At 45.0% G+C, this 20,211-nt stretch overlaps 1 protein-coding gene across 1 annotated transcript; it reads right to left on the bottom strand.

The window, feature by feature from the left end:
• Positions 1 to 994: 994 nt before the first annotated feature.
• Positions 995 to 19,488, bottom strand: ZDHHC1 (zinc finger DHHC-type containing 1). Its single transcript, XM_010403421.4, has 11 exons — positions 19,233 to 19,488; positions 17,878 to 18,096; positions 15,955 to 16,130; positions 15,235 to 15,336; positions 14,286 to 14,410; positions 13,788 to 13,946; positions 10,282 to 10,394; positions 5,444 to 5,529; positions 4,706 to 4,799; positions 3,623 to 3,731; positions 995 to 3,193 (listed from the first exon to the last, which is right to left on the bottom strand). Exons 2-11 carry the CDS (start codon positions 18,094 to 18,096, stop codon positions 2,916 to 2,918), a joined length of 1,461 nt encoding a protein of 486 aa, XP_010401723.1. The 5' UTR covers positions 19,233 to 19,488; the 3' UTR covers positions 995 to 2,915.
• Positions 19,489 to 20,211: the final 723 nt, after the last annotated feature.

The raw sequence follows: 20,211 nt of genomic DNA, 5'->3' as shown, positions 1-20,211 counted from the left end.
GGCAAAGACATAAAGCCCAGCCCATTTCAATCACCATGTGGCACACACAACCCTCCTGCTGCCTGTGAGCTTTTGGAGATCAGAGTCCAACACTGGCAGTGCTGGGAGCCCGTCCTGCCGGAGCCTGGCTCTTGGCTCAGCACCCAGCTGCTCCAACGCACGGACACAGCTTAGCGTGTTTGGCAGCCTTGAGTTATTCAGCAGAGTGGAGCAAATGTTCCAGCTGAAGGCAGCAGAAGGATGTCCCTGCCCAGGGTCCCCAGGGCATCCTGTTGGCCTCCAACAAAAAGGGTAGGCTCCCACACCTTGCAGAGAATCCTGCAGGGCTGGGAAGAACCAGTACATCCCAGCAGCTTATGGGGCTCTGCACTGGTTGTTGGGGGCTCTGGGGGCAGAGACCATTCTCAGCTGGGCATCTCTGTGTGTGACAGGGGAATTTGACGCTTGCAGGCTGTTCTTAGTAGGACAGGGGGCAGGTGAGCACAGCCTGGGAAGGGAGGAGGACTAAACGCTGAACCTCGGGGTGAGCCCCAGGCTCCTGGAGAGAGGGTCATGTCCCAGAAAACTGTAGGACATCCCCTTCCCTCCCATCTTGAGCCCGAAATGTGGCACCTCAGGACATGCGTGACCCTTCTTTCCCTGGACATCTGACAGCCCAGGAAACCCAGTTCCCCTCAGCCCAAAGAGCACAGCAGCCTTTCTGCAGCACAGTGCAGAGCTGGCTGGGCCTCCTCCCTCTGGTGCTCACCCTGCTCCAGCACAAAAACCAGGCTGGGTTACACAGCTCAGGGAGAAGGTGGTCTGATCCCTACTCCTCAGGGAAGACACTCTCATCTAACACCCAAAAGGCCCTGTGGAGAGGGGACTGCTGTCACCCCCATACCAGTTACAGTGCTGAGCCCTTCTGGGAGGCTTGGGGAGAAGCGAACCAAACAGCCTGGGGATCATCAGCTGGGCAGAGCCAGGAATGGCTGCAAAAGAAAAGAGGAAACTATTTAGCAAAGAGTATAGAAAATTTTATTGTGGCCAGAGCTACTGAAGAGCTCCATACATGATTTTGGGACTGATTCTGCAAGGACAGAGTAAGAAAACACACAAGCTCTGCTCAGGGGCACCTGCTGCAGAGAAATTACTAATGCTTTGTGGTGGAGGGACAGTTGGCCTTGGAAAACCATGAGCCCAGCATTGCTGCAGGATGTAGTTTCCTTGGATGACAGTGGACATGAGGAGAAACAACAGGAAGGACTTTGTCTAACTGGGACCCATGGGTGAGCAATGCTCTGGTCTCTGCAGACACCCAGTGCCATGGCTGCTGGCCCACACTCACCTGCTTTTCTAAAGGGTCACACGGCCAGCAGGTACCACTGGCCACAGCAGCCAGGGAAGCTGCAAGGAGTGTGACCACAGGCCAGCCCTTCCTGCAAACTGAGACAAAATTACTTCAACAGCTACATGAGACTTCACTTTTTCTGATCAACAGATCATGTAATTTGATGAAGAGTCAAAGCTCCTCATCCCAGTTCTTTCAGGAGACAAAAATCAGACAACAGAGAACAGTGTTAAGGCAGCCCTTTAAAACACCTGCAAGTCTTTCTCCCAGGCTAGTCTCTCCCACCAAGGCTGGGAGTCCAGCCTGCCTGTCCAGTGCTGGCTGTGCCCAAAGAGCCCTTGTCCCCCGATCCCCTGTCCTGCTCTGACCCAGTTCTAAGGAATGGTCTCAGACTGAGCTAGATAAGGGGAGAACAGCTTAGCTTGACTCTCACAGCACCCTGCTTTGTCCTTTCCTTCCCTAATTGGCACCTACCATAGCCTGGAGAAAGGTCAGTTGTGCCTTCCATGCATCAAAACATTTGGAAGAGTGATGAAGACTCCCCTGGCTTCCTTTTCTTTGCTGGTGCACCTGTTTGTTCACAGAATCAGCAGGGTGATGTGCTGGGGATGTCTGGAAATGTGCATCCAGCCACACCAGTGCTGCTGCTCAGGGCTGTGCCAAATCCTGTTAGACATGGCCATGCCAGTGGTAAAGCCCATGGAGACGTGTGTGTAGCTGCTATCTGGGCTCTGAGATTAGCTGGCTGCTAGGCAGATCTGGGCTTGCTGGAAGACCAGCCCCAGCACTCAGCCAGGAATCTGGAACGGGGCATGCTGCCTGGGGAAGCCACAAGGGCAGGGAGAGCCCAGGAGCTCTAGGATGGTAACCCAGACAGCTCTCTGCAGCTCACCCCCAGCACAGGGTGCTGTGGCTCAAGGCACTGGCCATGTGCCCCCGTCTGCTGTGGGATCTTTCTGCACTACACATACCTCAGGCTTGGCTGTGGACTAACGCAGATCTGGCAGCTCAGGAACTGGAAAGGTTTCAGGGCCTGCTGTATCCCAAAACTTCTGAAGAGAATGCTGCAGCATGGGGCACCCCAGACTGCTGGGAAGGGGGAGCAGGCCAAACTATGCTGCCTTACAGAGAACATGCTGGCGGTGGACTTGGCTTGAAGGTGCACAGTGGAGAGCGGTATAGGGATGGGGCAATCCTGAGGTTACTCCCTGACCACCTGCTGAAGCCCCTGAGCATGATCCAAAGACTGACAGGGTGCAGGCAGATGGGAAATACAGCTTTCAGGGTGCAGGGAATGGCAGAGGTGCAGCCTTGTTCTTCCCCATACACTCTGCTGTGAAGTTACTGCAGTACCAAGTGTGCAGAGGGCCCAGAGGGGTGGGCCCTTTCCCAGCGAAAGCACTTGAGCTCTCTTGAGCAACAAGTCTACCTCAGGTTTGCCACCTTGCTGCCTCCTGCCTTTGGTTGAGGATGAGAAATGTCCCACTGCAGCCTGACAGCACGTGCACAGTGAGGGGCGAGTCCTGTAGGCCTCTACACAGCACTAATGCCGTTCCCAAAGGCCATGGCTTTGGAAGGATGATCCCTAGGCCGCTGTGGTGCTTGTCCTTATGTCCTTTGAGCATGGATCATATGTGCCCACACGCTGCTTGCTGGTGCATTTTCTGTGGTCAGGCTCGGACGTGCTCTCACTGGGCTGGGGCTGAGGGACAAGAGGTTCTCCACTGCTCTTACTTACAAAGACAGCAGGCATCTTAGAAAAAAGTTCCAGGTCTCGTTCCACATGTCTGTCCTGTTGGCAGCTTCTCCTTTTGCTCTTGTGCTCAGAGTACAGATTCTTCCTCCTGACTCCTCTGGGATTGTCTGTGGACAAGGGATAATGTTGAGAGTTGCTTGAGTTATTCTTAGGAGACCCTTGAAGGACTGTGTCCCCAAGGTGAGTCTGAGCCACAGGAATCTCATCCATGGACTCAGCAGACTCTGAGTGATAGTCAGCAGGGAGTCCTGCTGCCTGGATGAGGCCCATGCTACTGGGGGACACAGCAGCTCTCAGAGGAAAAGCTGGCACTAAGAGGTGAAGGCTGTGGGAAGGTGAGGTGGCAGCAGCCATGGCTGGGAACTCTGCAGATGGAAATAAAGGGAGAAGAAAGCTTAAGGGGAGAGAGATCTCTCAGCCCCACAAACACATCAACAAGCTCAGGAACTCTGCTATGCCTGATCCACTAGAGTTAAAGCAAATCATACATATATTTATGCCAAATTCAGCAGAGAAGCTGACTGGTGCACTCTCACCTGACTGGGGATCTGGGAAGGAGGGCTGAGGTGTACCATGTGCTTTACATCTGCTGTCCGTTGCTGAGGAAGAAGCTTTCTGCATTTTCTTTCTTCTTTTCTTCTGTTGCTGTGAAAGCAAGTGGCCCAAGACAAGGGAAGTCACTTCACCAGCCCAAAGTAATGAGAATTTTTTTACTTGTTACCTCTTTTTAATTCTTCCTACTTTGAATAACAAGCTCTAGGTATAACCAAAGTCCAAGAATATTTTATCGTTCAAGACTGAGCTACTACGAAGCAGTCATAGAGAACAGGCATTTAATGAACACACACCCACACATTATCTGCCTACAGTGACCCTCTGTGTGTAGGTACCTTTAAGCAGTTGCCTCATTAAGCTGTTGCCTCATTAAGCTGGGGGTTGTATGAGACGCTGGTCACTTGCATTTGTAAAGCCAAACTGGAAGAGGGGACCAAAACTCACAAAGCACAGGATGTCCCAAGAAAGGGACAGTCCTTGTCCCAAATACAGTATAGCTGAAAAGGATTTTTTCTTACCATCTAGATGGCAAGACTGATTAATAAGCTTGGAGGAGAGGAAAAGCACCACCACCTGCCATTTGAGCAAGAGGAGAGAACATGTGGATGCAGATACATGAATCTCAGGAGCCCAGTCCAAGACTTTGGAGAGCTGTTCCATACACTCAAGCTCCACATCCACACACACCATCTTTCCCTGGGCAGGTGCTTTATCTGAACATTTAAACTGTTGGATTTTGCTCTACAGTAACATGCAGAGCTTCTTCCATCAACAAACAGTACAGACAGAGTCACTGAGCTGCACTGGGGCAGCAAGGCATTGGATTACAGCTGTGTTACAGCTGTGAGCTTATGAGGGAACTGTAGGATAGCTCTAATCAGGCCTGTAAGCAGAGACAGGAGAACATCACCTGGATTTGGTGACTGCAGGGCACAGCCACAACTGCAGACACACACTGAGGGGAGGCAGGGGGTGAGCAGGGGGTAAGCACAGCCTGCTCTAGAGTGAGCATGGCCTGGGTGAGTTGTCAGCAGCAGGTTGGGTGTGTGGCAAATCCTCCTTACCTGGGAAGGGGCCACAGAGTGAAGAGATGGGGGCTCAGGGGATGAGCTCTGCTTGGGGTCACCTTCTTGCTTGTGTACATAGAGCTTTGGAAAGCTAAAAACACAGCAGACACACAAAGTGATTCCCTAAGACAGGACTTAAGTCTGATGCCCTCTTTGCTTGCACAAAAACACCAGCCTGACCACAGCCTCCCCTGCCTTACCCAACATTCCCAGCAAAACTGCAGGGGAACTTTTCCTGCACAACTGTGCAAAATAAGAAGGAAATCTCCAGGGACATAAGTTAACAGGAAAGGATTCATTAAGAGGCAAGGATCCTGTTTTCCCCTGAGTGCTTGCCTGTGTTATAAACTTGTAACTGTTGTGATGCATCTCTGGACAACCTGAAATCATGTAACTATAATGAGCTCAATATAGGAGTTACAGAACAAATCAGGCAGCCTTGAAATCATTTTAATATAAAACAATTAATAGAAATCTGTTTCATATAAAATATTTAATATAAAACGGCCTAAAGAGAGTATTCTAGGAACTGTATTTTCCCAGGGGAGGGAAGGAAAGTATTCCTGCAAGTATTTACCCTCCTGAAACTCAAAGATTTCACCATGCCTTGGTCAAAATACTGGTGCTCCCTATCCTCCTAAGTACTTTTGTCTTAGGCCCCACCAGTGACCTTGATAACAATTTCCCATTCACCACACATGCTGCTGGGAGGATCTTATCCTCGACTTTTCTCACCTTTTTCCTGAAGTTACTGTTGAGAATTCCTCTACTTGAATTCCAGGGTCTGTATAGCCAGGATTACCTGACAATAAGTCTGCTTCCTGGAAAAAAAACCCAAACCCAAACATTTTCAGACTAATACGAACACAGAGGGGAGAAGAGGGATTTTCATTACAGATGTATTCTTTTTCCTCATGGCAGACATTTTTTTTGTCCTTACAGGTAGCACAGCAGGAATCTGCTGCTTAAGAAGATGGAAAGCCAAGACTGGCAAAATTAGAAGTCTTCTATTCATTTATTTAGTCCAGCCAGGATTTCATGTGACTCAAAACCAAATCACACTTACAGAGGTCAACTTAGTCATTTCTTGGGACCACATTCAAAATACCACTTAAAGCTTCCATTAGTTACACAGTTCAATCTGAGGAGCTATGCAGTGAATGCATAATATGTCTTTTAAATGCAAAATGGAGGTGAGGAAGATGGAAGCATGCAACATACAGGAAAAACATTAAGTGTTTTCTGCTTCTGGTGTGATCCTGTATGGCTAAGACCTGCTGATTTTTAAAAATGAGTGTGATATATTGCTTATTTGCCTCAGGTATAGATGAGTTCAGAGTAATGACAGCTGAACTTGAAAACTGTGTATTTTCAGAAACCTTACAAGAATAAGCCTCCAAAATCCAAGTGCTGTGTTACAGGAAAGGACCCCAGTTCTCCCTCAAAAGCACCCAGTTAAGATGGTCAGAGTACCAAGGGATGAAGGGTATGAAGCCCTGCTATCAAAAAAGGATAAACCATGCTCAGAAGAACCTTGACACCACTTATCAGCTGCTCTTAAACTTGAATAATCATCAAGATAACTTATTTGCAAGTATTTCAGTGTGCAGTAACTATATTTTAAAGTAACTTTCAGGTTAAGATGGAGGGGTTTAAAACGTGATAGGCATTAGCTTCAAAAATAGCTAAAACAAGCTCATGAAGACCTATTTTTCTGAACAGCCTGATCAGCAAATTTGAGAAAATGAAGTCAAAGCTGGACATGCCACAAATGGGCTCCTGAGAGATCCAGGGCCTCTGCACTTCAACAAATTCATAAACAATCAACAAAAGAGCAGAGCAGTGAGAAGCCTGGTGATGACAGTCCCTGATGTAAGGCATTAAAAATGAAAGCCAGCCGCAAAGAGCTGCAGAAGATCTTTGCAATATTGAATTACAGGGTAGTAAAATGGCACCAAAAAATCAATATTGCTAGAGGTAAAGATGGAAAGTGAAGCATGTGGGAAAAGTAGTGTAAATGTTATATACAAAGCAACAGTCTCTGAACTAGAAAAGAATCCATGGAGCTGCACATTCAGTGGCAGCTAAGAAATAATTTCAGATATTAGGAATAAAAATGAAAGGCAAATAAGAAAAGAAAATAAAAAGTAATTTCAGCTGTTTTATAGATGGTAACACAACATTTGAAGGGGATTGGTTTAGGAATCAAAAACATGACTTTCTGATTTAAAAATTTATCCAAGTGCAAGGTTAATAATCTGCAGAAATTTACTACATGCATTCAATTAGAATTTGTAACTCAAGTCAGATCATCACTCATCACCAACTGAACACAAAGTGTGCACAAATGTCTCCTCAAAGCTCCTTGGGGACACTTACAATCAAGATTTACATTCAGGCCTCATGCACCTGAGTCACAAATGAGTGTACAGCCAGGAGATGCAGGTCTTTTCAGAGGAAAGCACGTCATGGCTGAAATGAGCTGCAGCAGGAGACATCCCACTGCACAGAATAACTGAAAACAATCAGGATTCAATGTCCACAGCACACAAACAGGACTGCAGGACTGGCATTTCAAGGGAGCTTAATAAATGATTCATCTTGAGAAAAACATGGACAATTTCTTTCCAAGCAGGGAATGAAAGAGCCTTTTTAAATCCATTTTGTTCATTTCAGCCTTCTATAAATAATGTAGAACCAAAGCAGCCACATAAATGAAAGTAAAGCGTTAGAGCTGACTATGAAAACAAATGAGACTCAATCAGTAGAAAATACAATGTTCTCTCACAGTGTGACACAAACTACAACCACAGCACAGACTCCAAGCCTCCCTCTGCTACCAGGCATGTAACAGGAGAATCAACATCCTCCCACTGCAGCATCAAGACAAGCCACCCTTTGCAGCTGGGTTGTCAGGATTCAGCTGCTGCTCCTGCTGAAAGCAGACTGCTGGATTGACAGACTGCCCAAGTTGTGCCCCTGTGCAAATCCTGGCCACGTTCACCAAATTCCAGCTGTGACCACCCCAAGGTCCATGGTTTACAAGGCCAGGGTGGATTCAGCTCCCTTGCCCACTGCAGCTGCCCTTATCAACCTCTTCAGTGACAGGAAGTGCCCTGAAGTGCTGGCTGGCTGGAGGGGACGCAGAATTGAACAGGAAAAATGTTCTTGTTCCAAGGAAAGTGGGTCTGTTGCAAGTGTTGAGGCTGAGAGTGAAGACTAAGTTCATCTTACATTGACACTGGAAGAAAGAAACAATACTGAAAATGTAAGGGAAGCTGAATAAAATCTGTGTTTAGTATTTAAAATCAAACCTCACCAAACTGAATCAGTTTCCAAAGCAAGTTCAAAGCTTTAGGAATGTGAGAAGAATCACATCCCAGCTGGCCTCATATGAAAGCCAGCTCCCTGGAATGAATGCAATTATGCATTAAAGCATAGGATTTGGTTTAGTTTATATTTCTTTGGACTGCAAATGACTACAGAAAAAATGGTTACTTGCACATCCTGCTTTAGGTATGGTAATAGAGGCAAGGCTCAATGTGGCCAACTGTTTTGCATTTTTTGTGACATCTGAACCACTTAAATGTGCAAAATTAGGGCTTTTACTTTGTGGGTCCTAAAGGTACATAAGAATCCTTTATCCTGAACAAGACTCCTTTAACCTGAACATAGCCGAAGACTTAACCACAGACCTACATGGAAAACTGAAGCCAAAATCAACACCCAAGCTTGAATAAGGCTCAAAAACAAGCATTAAAGGGGAAATGCATGTTTCTTCTTAGTCCCTAAAATGAATGAACAGTTCAGACAAAAGTGGGAAGAGGATGATTTCCATTTTATGCTTACAACATGTTGGATCAATTACAAAGGGTTGCAGTGTTCAAGCTAAAGAAGGCTGTATTCAACACAGCTCACAAAAGGCAAGTCACTTGGTGTCCTCCTACTCCAATCTATTTGTTTGTGTTTATCTCTGGTTGCTATGTAAGAAACAAGGAAAATCTGGTGGGTTAACATTTTTCTTAACAATGTTACTGGGCATCATCCAGTCTTTCTTGTTCCCCAAGGTACTAACTGCAGTCCTGAAACATCAAACTCCTTTTCACCCTGCTCCTTCCAGGCTTGCTGCTTCAAATTAACCATATTCACACATTTCTACATAAGAACCAGTGCAGACAGGAGACCATCATTGAATGCCAATCCCCAAATGTGCACACATACATGAAGTCCACCCCTGTTCAAATACATTTTAAGTATTAATTAAAATTCAGTAATGAGATGATTAGAGCTAATGCTTTATTATTGCTTTAATTTTCATAGTAAGCAAAGCTCTGTGAAACAAAGTGCCAAATATTTTTGTTGTTATGGAAACCTCTGTTTAAACTGGAAGTTCAACTTTTCCGAAACAGTAAAAAATATATATGAAAATCTTCATATTATACAAAACTGAATGAGCTCACTTTCCCCTTTGCTTTGACAGGGAAGAACTATGGATGAACCCAGAGAGATCCCAGTATCTCTACACAGAATACTTGGATGAAGCTTTTATTTAATTAATTTCTTATGAAATATAGAACTGTTTGTATAGTAGATAATTTACTTGCATAAAATGAAAAGTTACACATGACTGAGAATCACAGAATAATTTAGACTAGGAATAATTTCTGGAAGTTTTAGTTCAATCCCCTGCTAAAGTCAGTACGGAACGTGTTCAGTCAAAATTTGAGTTAATCCAATAATTTATTTTGCCTTGTAGCAAAATAAATTACACTGAACCTCTCAATTCAGAGCCTGATATATCTGCCTCTGCAGAGTCTAGCAGCATTTAAGAGCTTGTAGAACTCTTTTTACAGAGATATAGATCAACATGGTAATAACATCATGGTAATAACAAGGACCCTTATCACTGTATAGACTCATTCCAAAGAAAAGCACATATCTGGGTCATTTCTTAAAAACTGGTGTCCTTTTCACTTTCAAGATGGTTAAATTATTGGTATTATTAGCTGCTCAATTATTAGCCCCAGTTTCTCCAGCCTTAGAGCCTGTCTCACTTGAAGTCATGACACAAGCCCCCAAGATGTGCAGTGCCACCCAAACAGATGGTCCTGTCCTTCTTAGGGACAGGATTCTTCCCACTCTTCAGTCACCCTCATTTGTGCTAAGCCAGGCATTTATGTGACTGCTTGGTGAACCAAATGGGAGGGAGCTGGGCCAGCTCAACTATTTTTTTAATAAAGTTTATTGTTACTCAGATGAGTTCCCCCACCCTGTCCTAACGAACAGCTGTGCTGGCAGAAGAGACAAGATAGTGCAGGGCCCAAAACAAGTGGTGGAGGAAGAGAGTGGGTGGGATTGATTCCTTTGAAAGCAGTACTTGCTTACACCTAAAGTGTTCATGGAATTACAGGCCTTGCGCTCTCTCACATCCTACTCAACTCCATCAAAGTATGTCTGAAGTCTTATCTCTAGCAACTGCCTTTAAAATATGGAGCTGAAGAAAGTGAAGCAAAGTTTACACTGCAAACAAGCAAGACTGTTTTTGAGAAATGGACTGAAAGTAGGATGAGTACCTGACTGGGTCTCACTTGGGAGGAACAAGACTCCTGTTTCTTGTCCACCTTGTCTGGCTGCTGCTGGGGACGCTGCTGCAGGATGTACTCGTACGTAGACAGCTTGTGCCACACTGAAAGGGACAAAAGAGACCTGTCAGCACAGGAAAGGCCCCTCCCTGACTGCACTTACACAAGCAGGCTGGATGACTGTACAATCAAACAGTAACTATAAACATGAAAAACTGATAATCTAAGCCAAAAGTACCTGTGCACTGTACATCCTACTATAATCTTTATTGTCACCATCACAATGCTTTCTTAAAGTCCTGCTATTCTAAAGTCTCCTAGAATGGTACAGCCTTCTATAGCAATTTGTTCAGTTCATTTCAGAGCAAATCCATTATTCATGTCCAACAGGGGTAAGATCTGTACTGTACAAAAAGCTCAGTGAGCAATCGGAAGGTATGTGGTGCTAAATGGAGAGAAGAAATTGAGCAGGTTAGTGTGTACTGTAGTGACTGAGACACTTAATGTGCAAACCAGAGAGTACCAAATGCACAGCTTGCTTCGTGCCAAACAGATGTGCCCAGAGTTCACATGTCCCTGACTTTATGAGCTCTCCAGGTCCCCATGCAAACACATCTGCTCCCATGAATGACCAAAAGCATGTGACATTTCTGAGCAACTTGGTTTCTTCATGAGACCCAAAATCTTATGAGAGTCTAAAACGCAGACATTCTTCCCATAATGACCTTAAGTAGTTTTAGAGAACAAACCCTAGAAACAGATGTTGAAGGGTTTTAGTGCACAGCCTGGTAGTTATTCCTCTTTTTTTTACAGAAGCACAGCAGTTAAAGAAGATGCCTAGGATCATCTGGACTAAAATCTTCCCTCTACCTGAAGATGTTTTCATCAGTGATATCTTACCTCTCAAAACCATGCCCTGAACACAGGACTGCTTCACAGAGAAGTGGGGGAGAGCAGAGGAGAGGTGCCCCTCTGCTAAAGCAATCACCTTATGAAGAAATAAAAATTCAGGATCTTTTTGGCCAGGAAGAGAGAACATAGAGATGAATGTGAGTCTGCAGCCAAGTGATTACTTAACAGGGACAGTGCAGGCTGCTGGCAAGTGCTCCTAGAATGGCACCCTTTGCTTTCTTTGAAAAACAGAATATTGCTTCATAAGGAAAGGCTTATCAACCATTTTTAATTTAGATTTTGTCGGTTTCTGAATACTTACAGTGTAACTTTTTAAATATTTTAATAGAGCTATTTAGTTAAAATACTTCATTTTTTGGCCACATAACACTGCAGCACATAACGTGCAAAATACGATCACAGTCTGTGAATAACCCTATATGCTTTCCTATATTCCCTTCCTATTCCCTACTATTTTTTTTTTATTCTGCTATCAGCCTCACAGTATTGAAGTGCCCTGCTTCACCAAATGCCTCTAGAACTGAGTCTGAATCAGGACTAGTAATTTTGAATACATGGACCTACTATTTTGAGAATAACCTACTTCCTTTGAGTGATCACAGTGAGTAGTAATTAAACCCAGGAGAGTAACTCTGAAATTTTCACTGTGCTTGTAACAAAACTAGATACTAAATTTTCAGTCGTACCTGACTTAAGCCATTTTTTATGGGAAGCCTAAGGGCAGTACCACTCACATGGGTGCTATTTAACTTCTGTAATTTAATTACTGGAAAAACAGTGACCAACAGTAATTACATTTGAATTGGTAAAGTGTATTTCTAGTCCCAAAAGAGGGTAGACAGTTCATTACAACACTGTCTACCTTAAAGCATTCAGAGGAGACTATTAACAATTACAGGTACGAAATAAGAGGAGTTTAAGTTCAGACATACTTTGTCTATCTCCCTGAAACCCAGCTGTAAGTGCAAATGCAGTGGTTAAGTGCAATGCATACGCATATGAAGCACACCATATAGGCTTCAGGGTGGTAACATCCCTCTTTAAAGCAAGGGCTTACACACTACATTCTGCACAGCTGGGAACAGTTTCATTAGGGCAGCAGATTATAATGTAATTAATTCTTAAAAAAAAAAAAAGCAATAATTCTGTTTCTATGTTAGTAATAAAGATTTAGAATTAGACCAAAAGTAGAAGTTAATTTGGCTCTAAATTTATTCTGAAAAAGGAGAAAGAATCACCCCAAGACAAGAGCAGCAAAATCTCCCCCAAGCCCAGAGCAGAACTAGTGGTACACAACGGAGGTTTCTGTCTGGCAGATAAAGCAGGTCACTGTCTCAGGCAGGGAGCACCCTCTTGTGGAAGCTGTACACAAGGACAGGATAAATATCACTCAGGACTAAACTGAATATTCCTTTTCCATCCAGAAGATACCTACCTGTAGTGACCCCGGCTTTGTTATGCTTTTGTCTTTCCACGGTGCTAGATCAACCTTTTACATCTCCAGGCAGTGACATTGACCCAGAAAGGCCAACTGTCAATTCTGCCAAGGAAGTAAAATTGCAGTGTGCCCAAATTTCAGTCAAGCTCAAAGAGGCTCTAGAAGGAAAACGACTGTCAGTGTCCTCACTGAGTGCACTGTCCATGCCAGCTGAGGAACACTCACCTATCGAACACTACACTTCAGCAGTGCAACTGTTTTGCTTCTGGAGCTGTGCTGGTTTGTGCTGACCTAGTTTGTGTTGGCATCTGTAGGTCTGTTAACTGAGAACCTGAAAATCCATCCAAGGATCCTCTGTAACCGCTGTCCTCACTTCTCTTCCACCACATCCCTTCTTCCCTAGTTCTGGCACCACCAACTACTGCAAATGTAAGATCTTTCCCTATCGTTACTTTCATCAGCAGCCAAAAAGCATTGGCTTAATTTTAGACGATGGCTGAAAAAAGGTTTTTGATGCCCATCTGTACATAAACAAACATAAATATCCTTTCTTGACAGTGAAACAAGCAGTAGATCTAAAGAGGAGGCTTTCTGAAAGCCTCTTCCTCTAAATTACACAAGTCTTCTTGTATCAATATGGTAGAATTTCCATAAAGGGACCTTAACCTGGATGGCAGTGCTCCAGTCAGAAATTTAACTCAGTACATCCCCATTTCTCTGGGGTAAGGGAAATACATGCTCTCTCACACAACAGAAGTCCTGGGGAGCACAGTGAGGAGACTCACAAAGGCCATATGCAAAATCAATCTGAATCTGCCATCACCGGCACCAAGCTGGGATTGACCAGTTCATCCCAGCTGGCCTCTCCAATACTCTCCCATGCGCTTTCAGTTTCAGGAAAACATAGCTTAAACATGGCTGCAGAGGCCCAACACAAGTTCCACATTACACATGCACTGATAAGCCTACCTGAGAGTGGGGGAAACTCAGAAATATAATGTTAAATCCCAATTTTGTACCTTTTCAACGGCAATCTTGCACAATCGGTGTATATTAGTGACACAGGTGAACACACAGTGAATGCAGGATGAGTAGAAGCTAAGCAAAAATGAAATGGGGGTGTAGATGACAGGAACAAAACACCTACAGAGATAGATGTGAAAGGTCAAGAGGTGGCCCAGCAGGATCATGGTCACTAGGCTCAGAAGAATAAAAATCCCAGCTGTGACCAAAATGGCAGGTGCCCGAGTCTCAACAGGAGATGCAGGAAGAAACACAAACCAGCGGTCCATGTGGTTCCTCAGAGCTGTAAAACAAACAGAGCTGGAGGTAAGCAGATTGTCCAGGTATGAATTATCTCTAAATAAACTTTACTTTATGGAAATCTTGTTAACTCAAAAGTAGCTGCAGACCCATTGTGCCCTGGAGGCCTAAGAAATCTGGTGCCTGCAGGGCTTTTAGGAAGAGCAATTAGATCTGTAAGGAAAGACATTCCATCCAGCTGAGCAGAGATACTCTAACAGAAATATATCATTGAAGCAGTAAAGAATGGAGCTCCTCCTCAGTGGAAGAGCTCACAGAATCCAAACCCTCATCAAGACATGCTGGCTGATTCCCAGGATGCTCATGTGAAGCACTGCTGTACCATCAAAGTGCTGGTCAGAGCGAAGCACCGTGGGGTCGACGAAGAACTCCACAAAGACGTAGAAAGCAACGAGCAGCAGAAGCCCCAGGCCCAGAATGGCAGACAGCACACTGTTCAAAAAGAGCCTGCCAGGAAGGAGAGAGGTCTCAGTGGCTTCAATAACATCACACATACAATTCAATATCCCAGCCTCTAATAAAAGATAGAGACAGCTATCTCAAATTACTGTCACGCTTTCTTACACTTTTGATAGATAATGGTGAACAGCTTTACTTATTTTTTGTTACCCTGAGGGACTAAACTGTGACCCTTTACTGCAACCACGGTTACAAAACAGTCAAGTATATCTAGGACAGACAAAGAGCTCCCTGCACAAAATCAGAAGGCAGTGTAACATGGCACCCAACAACACCACCACTTTGCTTTCCATGGAGTTTTAGTGCAGGAAAGTAAACTGAGAAGCATCAGTGATAGTCTCCTTACTCTTATCTGAAACCTGGCATGGATTAGAGGTCCCTATATGCTGCCAACTGGCAGGTCTCATAGGGAAAGCATGTGATCTGGATGCAGGTTGTTTCAGATCGGAACAGCACCATCATGGTTCCATTTCTACTCCAGCTCTCAGAAGCACTAAGGACACCCACTTAACATCCTGTAAGCTTTTCCTAATACCACATAATAACTCTATGTTCTCTGTTTTAACTTACAGATGTTCAGCTACAACATTCTAAGTTTAGGAATTTTATCCCTGGTTATTTGAATGTCATGATTATGCTTGTATTTTCTGCCTAATTTTCTCATGACTGATTCTATTCAGCCAGGGGATAAAAGAAAAGTGGTTCTGCATGGCTAAATACCGACTGGACTGAGCTACAGGAGAACCTTGGAAAGAGAAGGAGCCACATCATTAATGCAGTGTTATGCTTCTGTCACAATCCCAAGCTCTTACCAGTAATTCCTTTCTCCCACACAGTTGTTGAGCCATTTGCAGTGATGATCAAAGCCACACACACACTTGTTGCAAGTTCCACAGTGCTTTGACTTGGCACTCCTGCCAAAGGAAGGGTGGCATTAGTGTGGCAGCATCAGCTCACTACTGTGACTTTTCAGTGACTCAAACACAGGGGGATATAGCAGCAGAGATCCTGGTAATAGTGAGTAAACCTTCTGCATCAGGAGTACTTTATCTCCCAAACTCATCTGCCACTGTTGGACCACAATCCCAAACACTACAAAATTCACCTTTCAAGGCACTGCACGATTTTTAATTTGGAGATTTTTGAATTCTTATTTGAATCCCTTCAGCAGTTCTACAGAGCTTGATCTTAATGCCTGCCCTCCAAGCATTTCCTACTACTGGTCAGCATCCAGCCAGACAAGCACACACACACGCAAGTTACACACTTTTAGGCAAAACACCAACACCCAGGGAACATGGAACACTACAGCCCTCTCCACACATGAGCAATGAAATAAAACACAAAATCCTGTGCACATTTGACAGAAGGCCCCTACCCAATTACCTGAACCCTGCCACAAGATAAAGTTTAACTTGCACTGTAGCAGTCCAGGGCTCAATTTCAAATCTTACAGTCTGACATTAAGGACTAGTGGTGAAGTGCAATGGTGAAGAAGACAGAGCAGTAGAAAGAAAAGAGAAGATACTTACACATCTACATCACAGACATGGCAGTGATGGTTCTCAATGACATGTGCGTGTTGGTTACGGTTGAAGGTGGCCAGAGGCCCCAGATAGTTTTTTTCTCTCACGTTTGCATCCGCAGGGTCAATGGAGACTGCAGTAAGATGAACAACTAAATGGTAGATAAAACACACTCCTGGACACTGAAGTACACAGTTAAGGACTTAACACATGTCTTTTAATCCTTAACACACAAATCCCACACAGATGAGAAATTTATGATGTAGAATTCCTTTGTAACAGATTGCAGCATATTAATCTGAGCTTTATTGATAGAGGTGTTTGACTTGTAATAAATGTCCTCTGGAAAAAGACAACAAAATCTACAGGACCATCCCTCCTCATTATGTACCACTCTGCCTTGCAGAAGTGTCCTTCCTAGCACAGGGTGTTTTAAAAAGTTACCTTGACTTACCAGAATCTGACCCCAAGTGCAGACTGCTGACATAGGTCCAAGTTTCTTAGTCCATACAGACTCCTTGGAAAGGAGAGTGGTTAAGGCTGTGCATATGCCCTTTCACAAGATCAGACTTCCAAGAAAAAAAAGTCACATCAAGGAAGTAGTATTGATTACCTTGATTTCCTTTTCCTTAGCCAGAATTCCAAGGAAGAGGAGCACACCTTTAAAGTAGGCTCCTACACAATTTACAGACAGGACTCAGGATTTGTCACTGTTTCTATACACCCAGATGTGCACATCGTTGATCATACTAAGACCCATGGAAAATAGATCAATGCAGTAAGTTAAAAAAGGAGGCCTTTGAGAGGTCCAGCTCACTGGAGCTCTGATGGCTGGTGGAGCAGAACAGGAAGGGATTTGCCTTTGACACAAAAGAGACATTAGTGCTTTATTAACTGGAAGTAAAACTTGAGGAAATATTAATCTGTTGAATTAAGAGTAACTTTAGATTGCATTATGAAGATATTTGGTAGGCAAATTCACGAGGTTTGAACTGTGATAATATCAAGGATTTGAGCAAGCTAAGTAGATGCAAGACCACTGAGCTAATTACATTCATGTCTAAATCATGCAAGTGTAAAAACTAAATCATAAGCAAAATCATCCCAAACACATCAAAGACTTAGAGGCATATCATTTATATATCTGACTTACAGATAAGTGCACATCCCATCTCTTCAGAACAAGGCCTGGTCTTGAGGAAGTTCCTTCCCTGGGCGATAGTACAGGTGGCACTGGGAGTATTGGGAGCACTGGGATTGCTCCCCAGCTGCTCCAGGCTGAACAAGCCATGTGTCCTCTCCTCTAGACCCTTCACTCTCTTCATCATATGTGTATTAACTGCTGCTCAAGACTGTCGCATAGGAGACCTCTCCTCTGAGGTTCACACCACACCACCTTGACTGTCACTCCCAGATTTTCTACTGAATACAGGAGAGGGCCCAGGGAGAACATCCACTGTGAGCCATCACAAGCAACCCACCATACAACCACGAGCATGTAAAGCTGCCTTTCAAGACTCATCCAGTCAGCACAGAGAGGTGGGGCTGCCTTCACGACAAGGATGTTTCAGGAGGGGCTTTTTTAGTATGAATTTCTTCAAACCCTGCAGCAGACTTGTAGAAGAATAATATAAAGCAAAGGAGACACATAGGCAGAAGCAGGGAGCAGAAGAGCATCGGAGGCAAGGGTAGTGACCTTAATAGAGAGTGATGAAGCAGACAAGCAGAACATCAGTGACCTAAAGTGAGGATCTCAAAGCAACTGTTTTTAATAGTCAGAAGAAGATCAGGATGATGGTTACAGTTCAGAAGAATATATCTGGCTCAGGTGCTTTTCTCCTATGCTTTCTGTGCTACCTAACAAGTACTGTCAAAACCCCCCAGTGACAGTTTGTACCAGCCCACGTTCTCCTCTAGACCCAAGGATACGATATAACCAGCGGGCAGCCAGTGGCGGGGCAGGAGAGGAACCAGGATTCCAAAGCCAACTAGCGCATAGAAGAGGAACAGCAGCCAGGCAATGATCTGGAACAGGTGCAGGGGCCAGCTCCAGCCATTTCTTCGAGCGCGTTGGACCTTCACCTCAGGGACAGCTTCACCCAAATCCTCTGGAGCTATCTTATTATGAGGTTTATTGCAGATATTCATCTACAGAAATCAAAAATGGAAAATGAAATGACATGATACAAAAGTACTGTGACTGAGCGCTGGTGCTGGAGATATGCTCCAAGGTGGACAAAGTTAGAGAGACTAAAATGATGGCACATGCGAGGAGAAACAGCTCTAAGCTCAGAAGCGAGTTCTCCTTTTTTGACTTAGTGGTGGATTATTAGATGCTGCTTTTCACCTGCCACAAAGCCAGGAGAGTTTCTAATAACAGAGAGTTGGGCTGCTCTGCTTCATGGAAAACTTGAGATACCAGGGAGAGCAAACCAGGCAGTAGATCAGGGGCAGCATCCAAAACCGGCACAAAGGAGCTCTGCTGGACCTGAGCTGACTCAAAGTACCTCTGCAGCACTCTGAGCCTTCCTTAGTAACTAAAGAGGATGCGAAATTGACGTCTAACATGATAAACAACTTCAATTAGTCTGACTAACATGCACAGGAGAGTGATGAAAGAAAAGGAGGAGGTCTCTGGCTCACTTGTGGTATTTTTGATAATGGTTCCAGTGCCAGAACAATGCCACAGGGGTGGAAGAGAGCAAGCATGGCAACATGCTGAAAGAGTGAGCAGGACAATTCCAAGCTTGGTATGCCAACAGCCCTTCAGACCCAGGCGAAGGGCTGGAAATGTCTTTTTCAGTCAACTGGTAGAAGAGTGGGTAAGAATAGCCGAGAATGTAATTTATGCTCATCAGCACAGTCTTATCAACAGGCAGGCTGGAATAAAAAATTCCTAACTTCACCCTTCAAAGCAATTAGCAGTATCTGCCTGCATTCATCATTTAAGTTGTTACATGGCAACTGGCTCATCACTGATGAGAAATCATTACCAACCATGTAATCCTTTTCTCGTTAGGCTGTTGAAAACTTGCTCGTGCATCACTTTGAGCTACCTGTCACAAAACCCACAGAGAGTATGCCCGTAACGCCTTTCTATCCAGCTCCAAAAAAACACTGAGTATAAAAAACAAGGCATGAAGTCACTGTCAGGGTAGACAGAGAGAGAGGCACCAGGACGCACGGGCACCAGGGGCCGGGGTCGGGTGAGCGCGTTCCCGGGCAGCCATTCTGGTGAGAGCCGCGTAGACCCCTCCCGCACTCCACCACCTCCCACCCCTCACCTTCTCCCCGCAGAAGCGGCTGACAGCGGCCCCGGCCCTGCCTCATGCCCAGGCAGGGCGCGGGGGCCCCGGCTGAGGCCTCCACGGCAGCTCCCGGCGCCTCCGCGGGCCTCTGGCCGCTGGGCCGGTCGCCATGGCAACGGCTACGGCGGCGCGCAGGGGGCAAAACGTGGCGGGAGCGATCGTTCCGCGGGGATCCGGGAGGAAGGAGCGAGGCTTCGTCCTACACCAGCCCCGGTGTGGGGTCCTCTCACACCCGGGGAAATCCCGCCTACCACACTCCCCAGCCTTCCAAGGGGTCACATTCCATACAGATGGGGCTGGACATGCCCAGTGAGCCAGCGGTGGAGGCTGGTTGTGAGCTAAAGCCATCCCACTCCTGGAAAACTCCATTCCCTGTTATATCAACCAGTCTTTATGGTATGAAAATGTAGTATTTTGGTTAATATATCTATTCAGATTTACACTGTGACGTAATGAGGTTGCAGAATTTTACTGGGGAGTTTGGAATTTTACTGGAGGCTTTGCAGTGGTTTGTGCTTAAGTAAAACAAAGTAAAGGACACAGAAATAAGGATTGCTTTATCAATGAAGGATTAAGGACATCCCTGGGCAACCAGGATAACACAGCATTTGACGGATTTGAAATCCTCCTAGCATCATTTGGTATCAGCAATTCCAGCAAGATGGATTCCAGGGATGCCTGGATCATGGAATCATAGATTATCTTGAGTTGGAAGGATTCACAAGGATCATCAAGGCCAACTCCTGACCCTACACAGGACTACCCCAAAAATCATACCATATGTCTGAGAGTGTTGTCCAAACGCTTCCTGAAGTCTGGCAGGTTTGGTGCTGCAACCACTTCTGCAATCACCGGAAAAGCAGCAAGAACACTGGGAAAACAGAATCAGAGAAACAGTAAGGTTGGAAAAGACCTCTAAGATCATCGAGTCCAACTACTAACCCAGCACTGCCAT

This window comes from Corvus cornix, chromosome 11 (genome assembly GCF_000738735.6).
Source record: "Corvus cornix cornix isolate S_Up_H32 chromosome 11, ASM73873v5, whole genome shotgun sequence".
Taxonomy (NCBI): Eukaryota; Metazoa; Chordata; class Aves; order Passeriformes; family Corvidae; genus Corvus; species Corvus cornix.
This window is presented reverse-complemented; position numbering and strand designations above follow the sequence as displayed.

Coding starts and splice junctions, on each gene's coding strand:
- ZDHHC1 (XM_010403421.4), bottom strand. CDS start 18,096: ATGAATATCTGCAATAAACCTCATAATAAGATAGCTCCAGAGGATTTG. Junction 13,947..14,285: donor CTCTGACCAGCACTTTGATG/GTACAGCAGTGC, acceptor TTTGTTTTACAG/CTCTGAGGAACCACATGGAC. Junction 5,530..10,281: donor CCCAAGTGAGACCCAGTCAG/GTACTCATCCTA, acceptor TTTTTTTTCCAG/GAAGCAGACTTATTGTCAGG.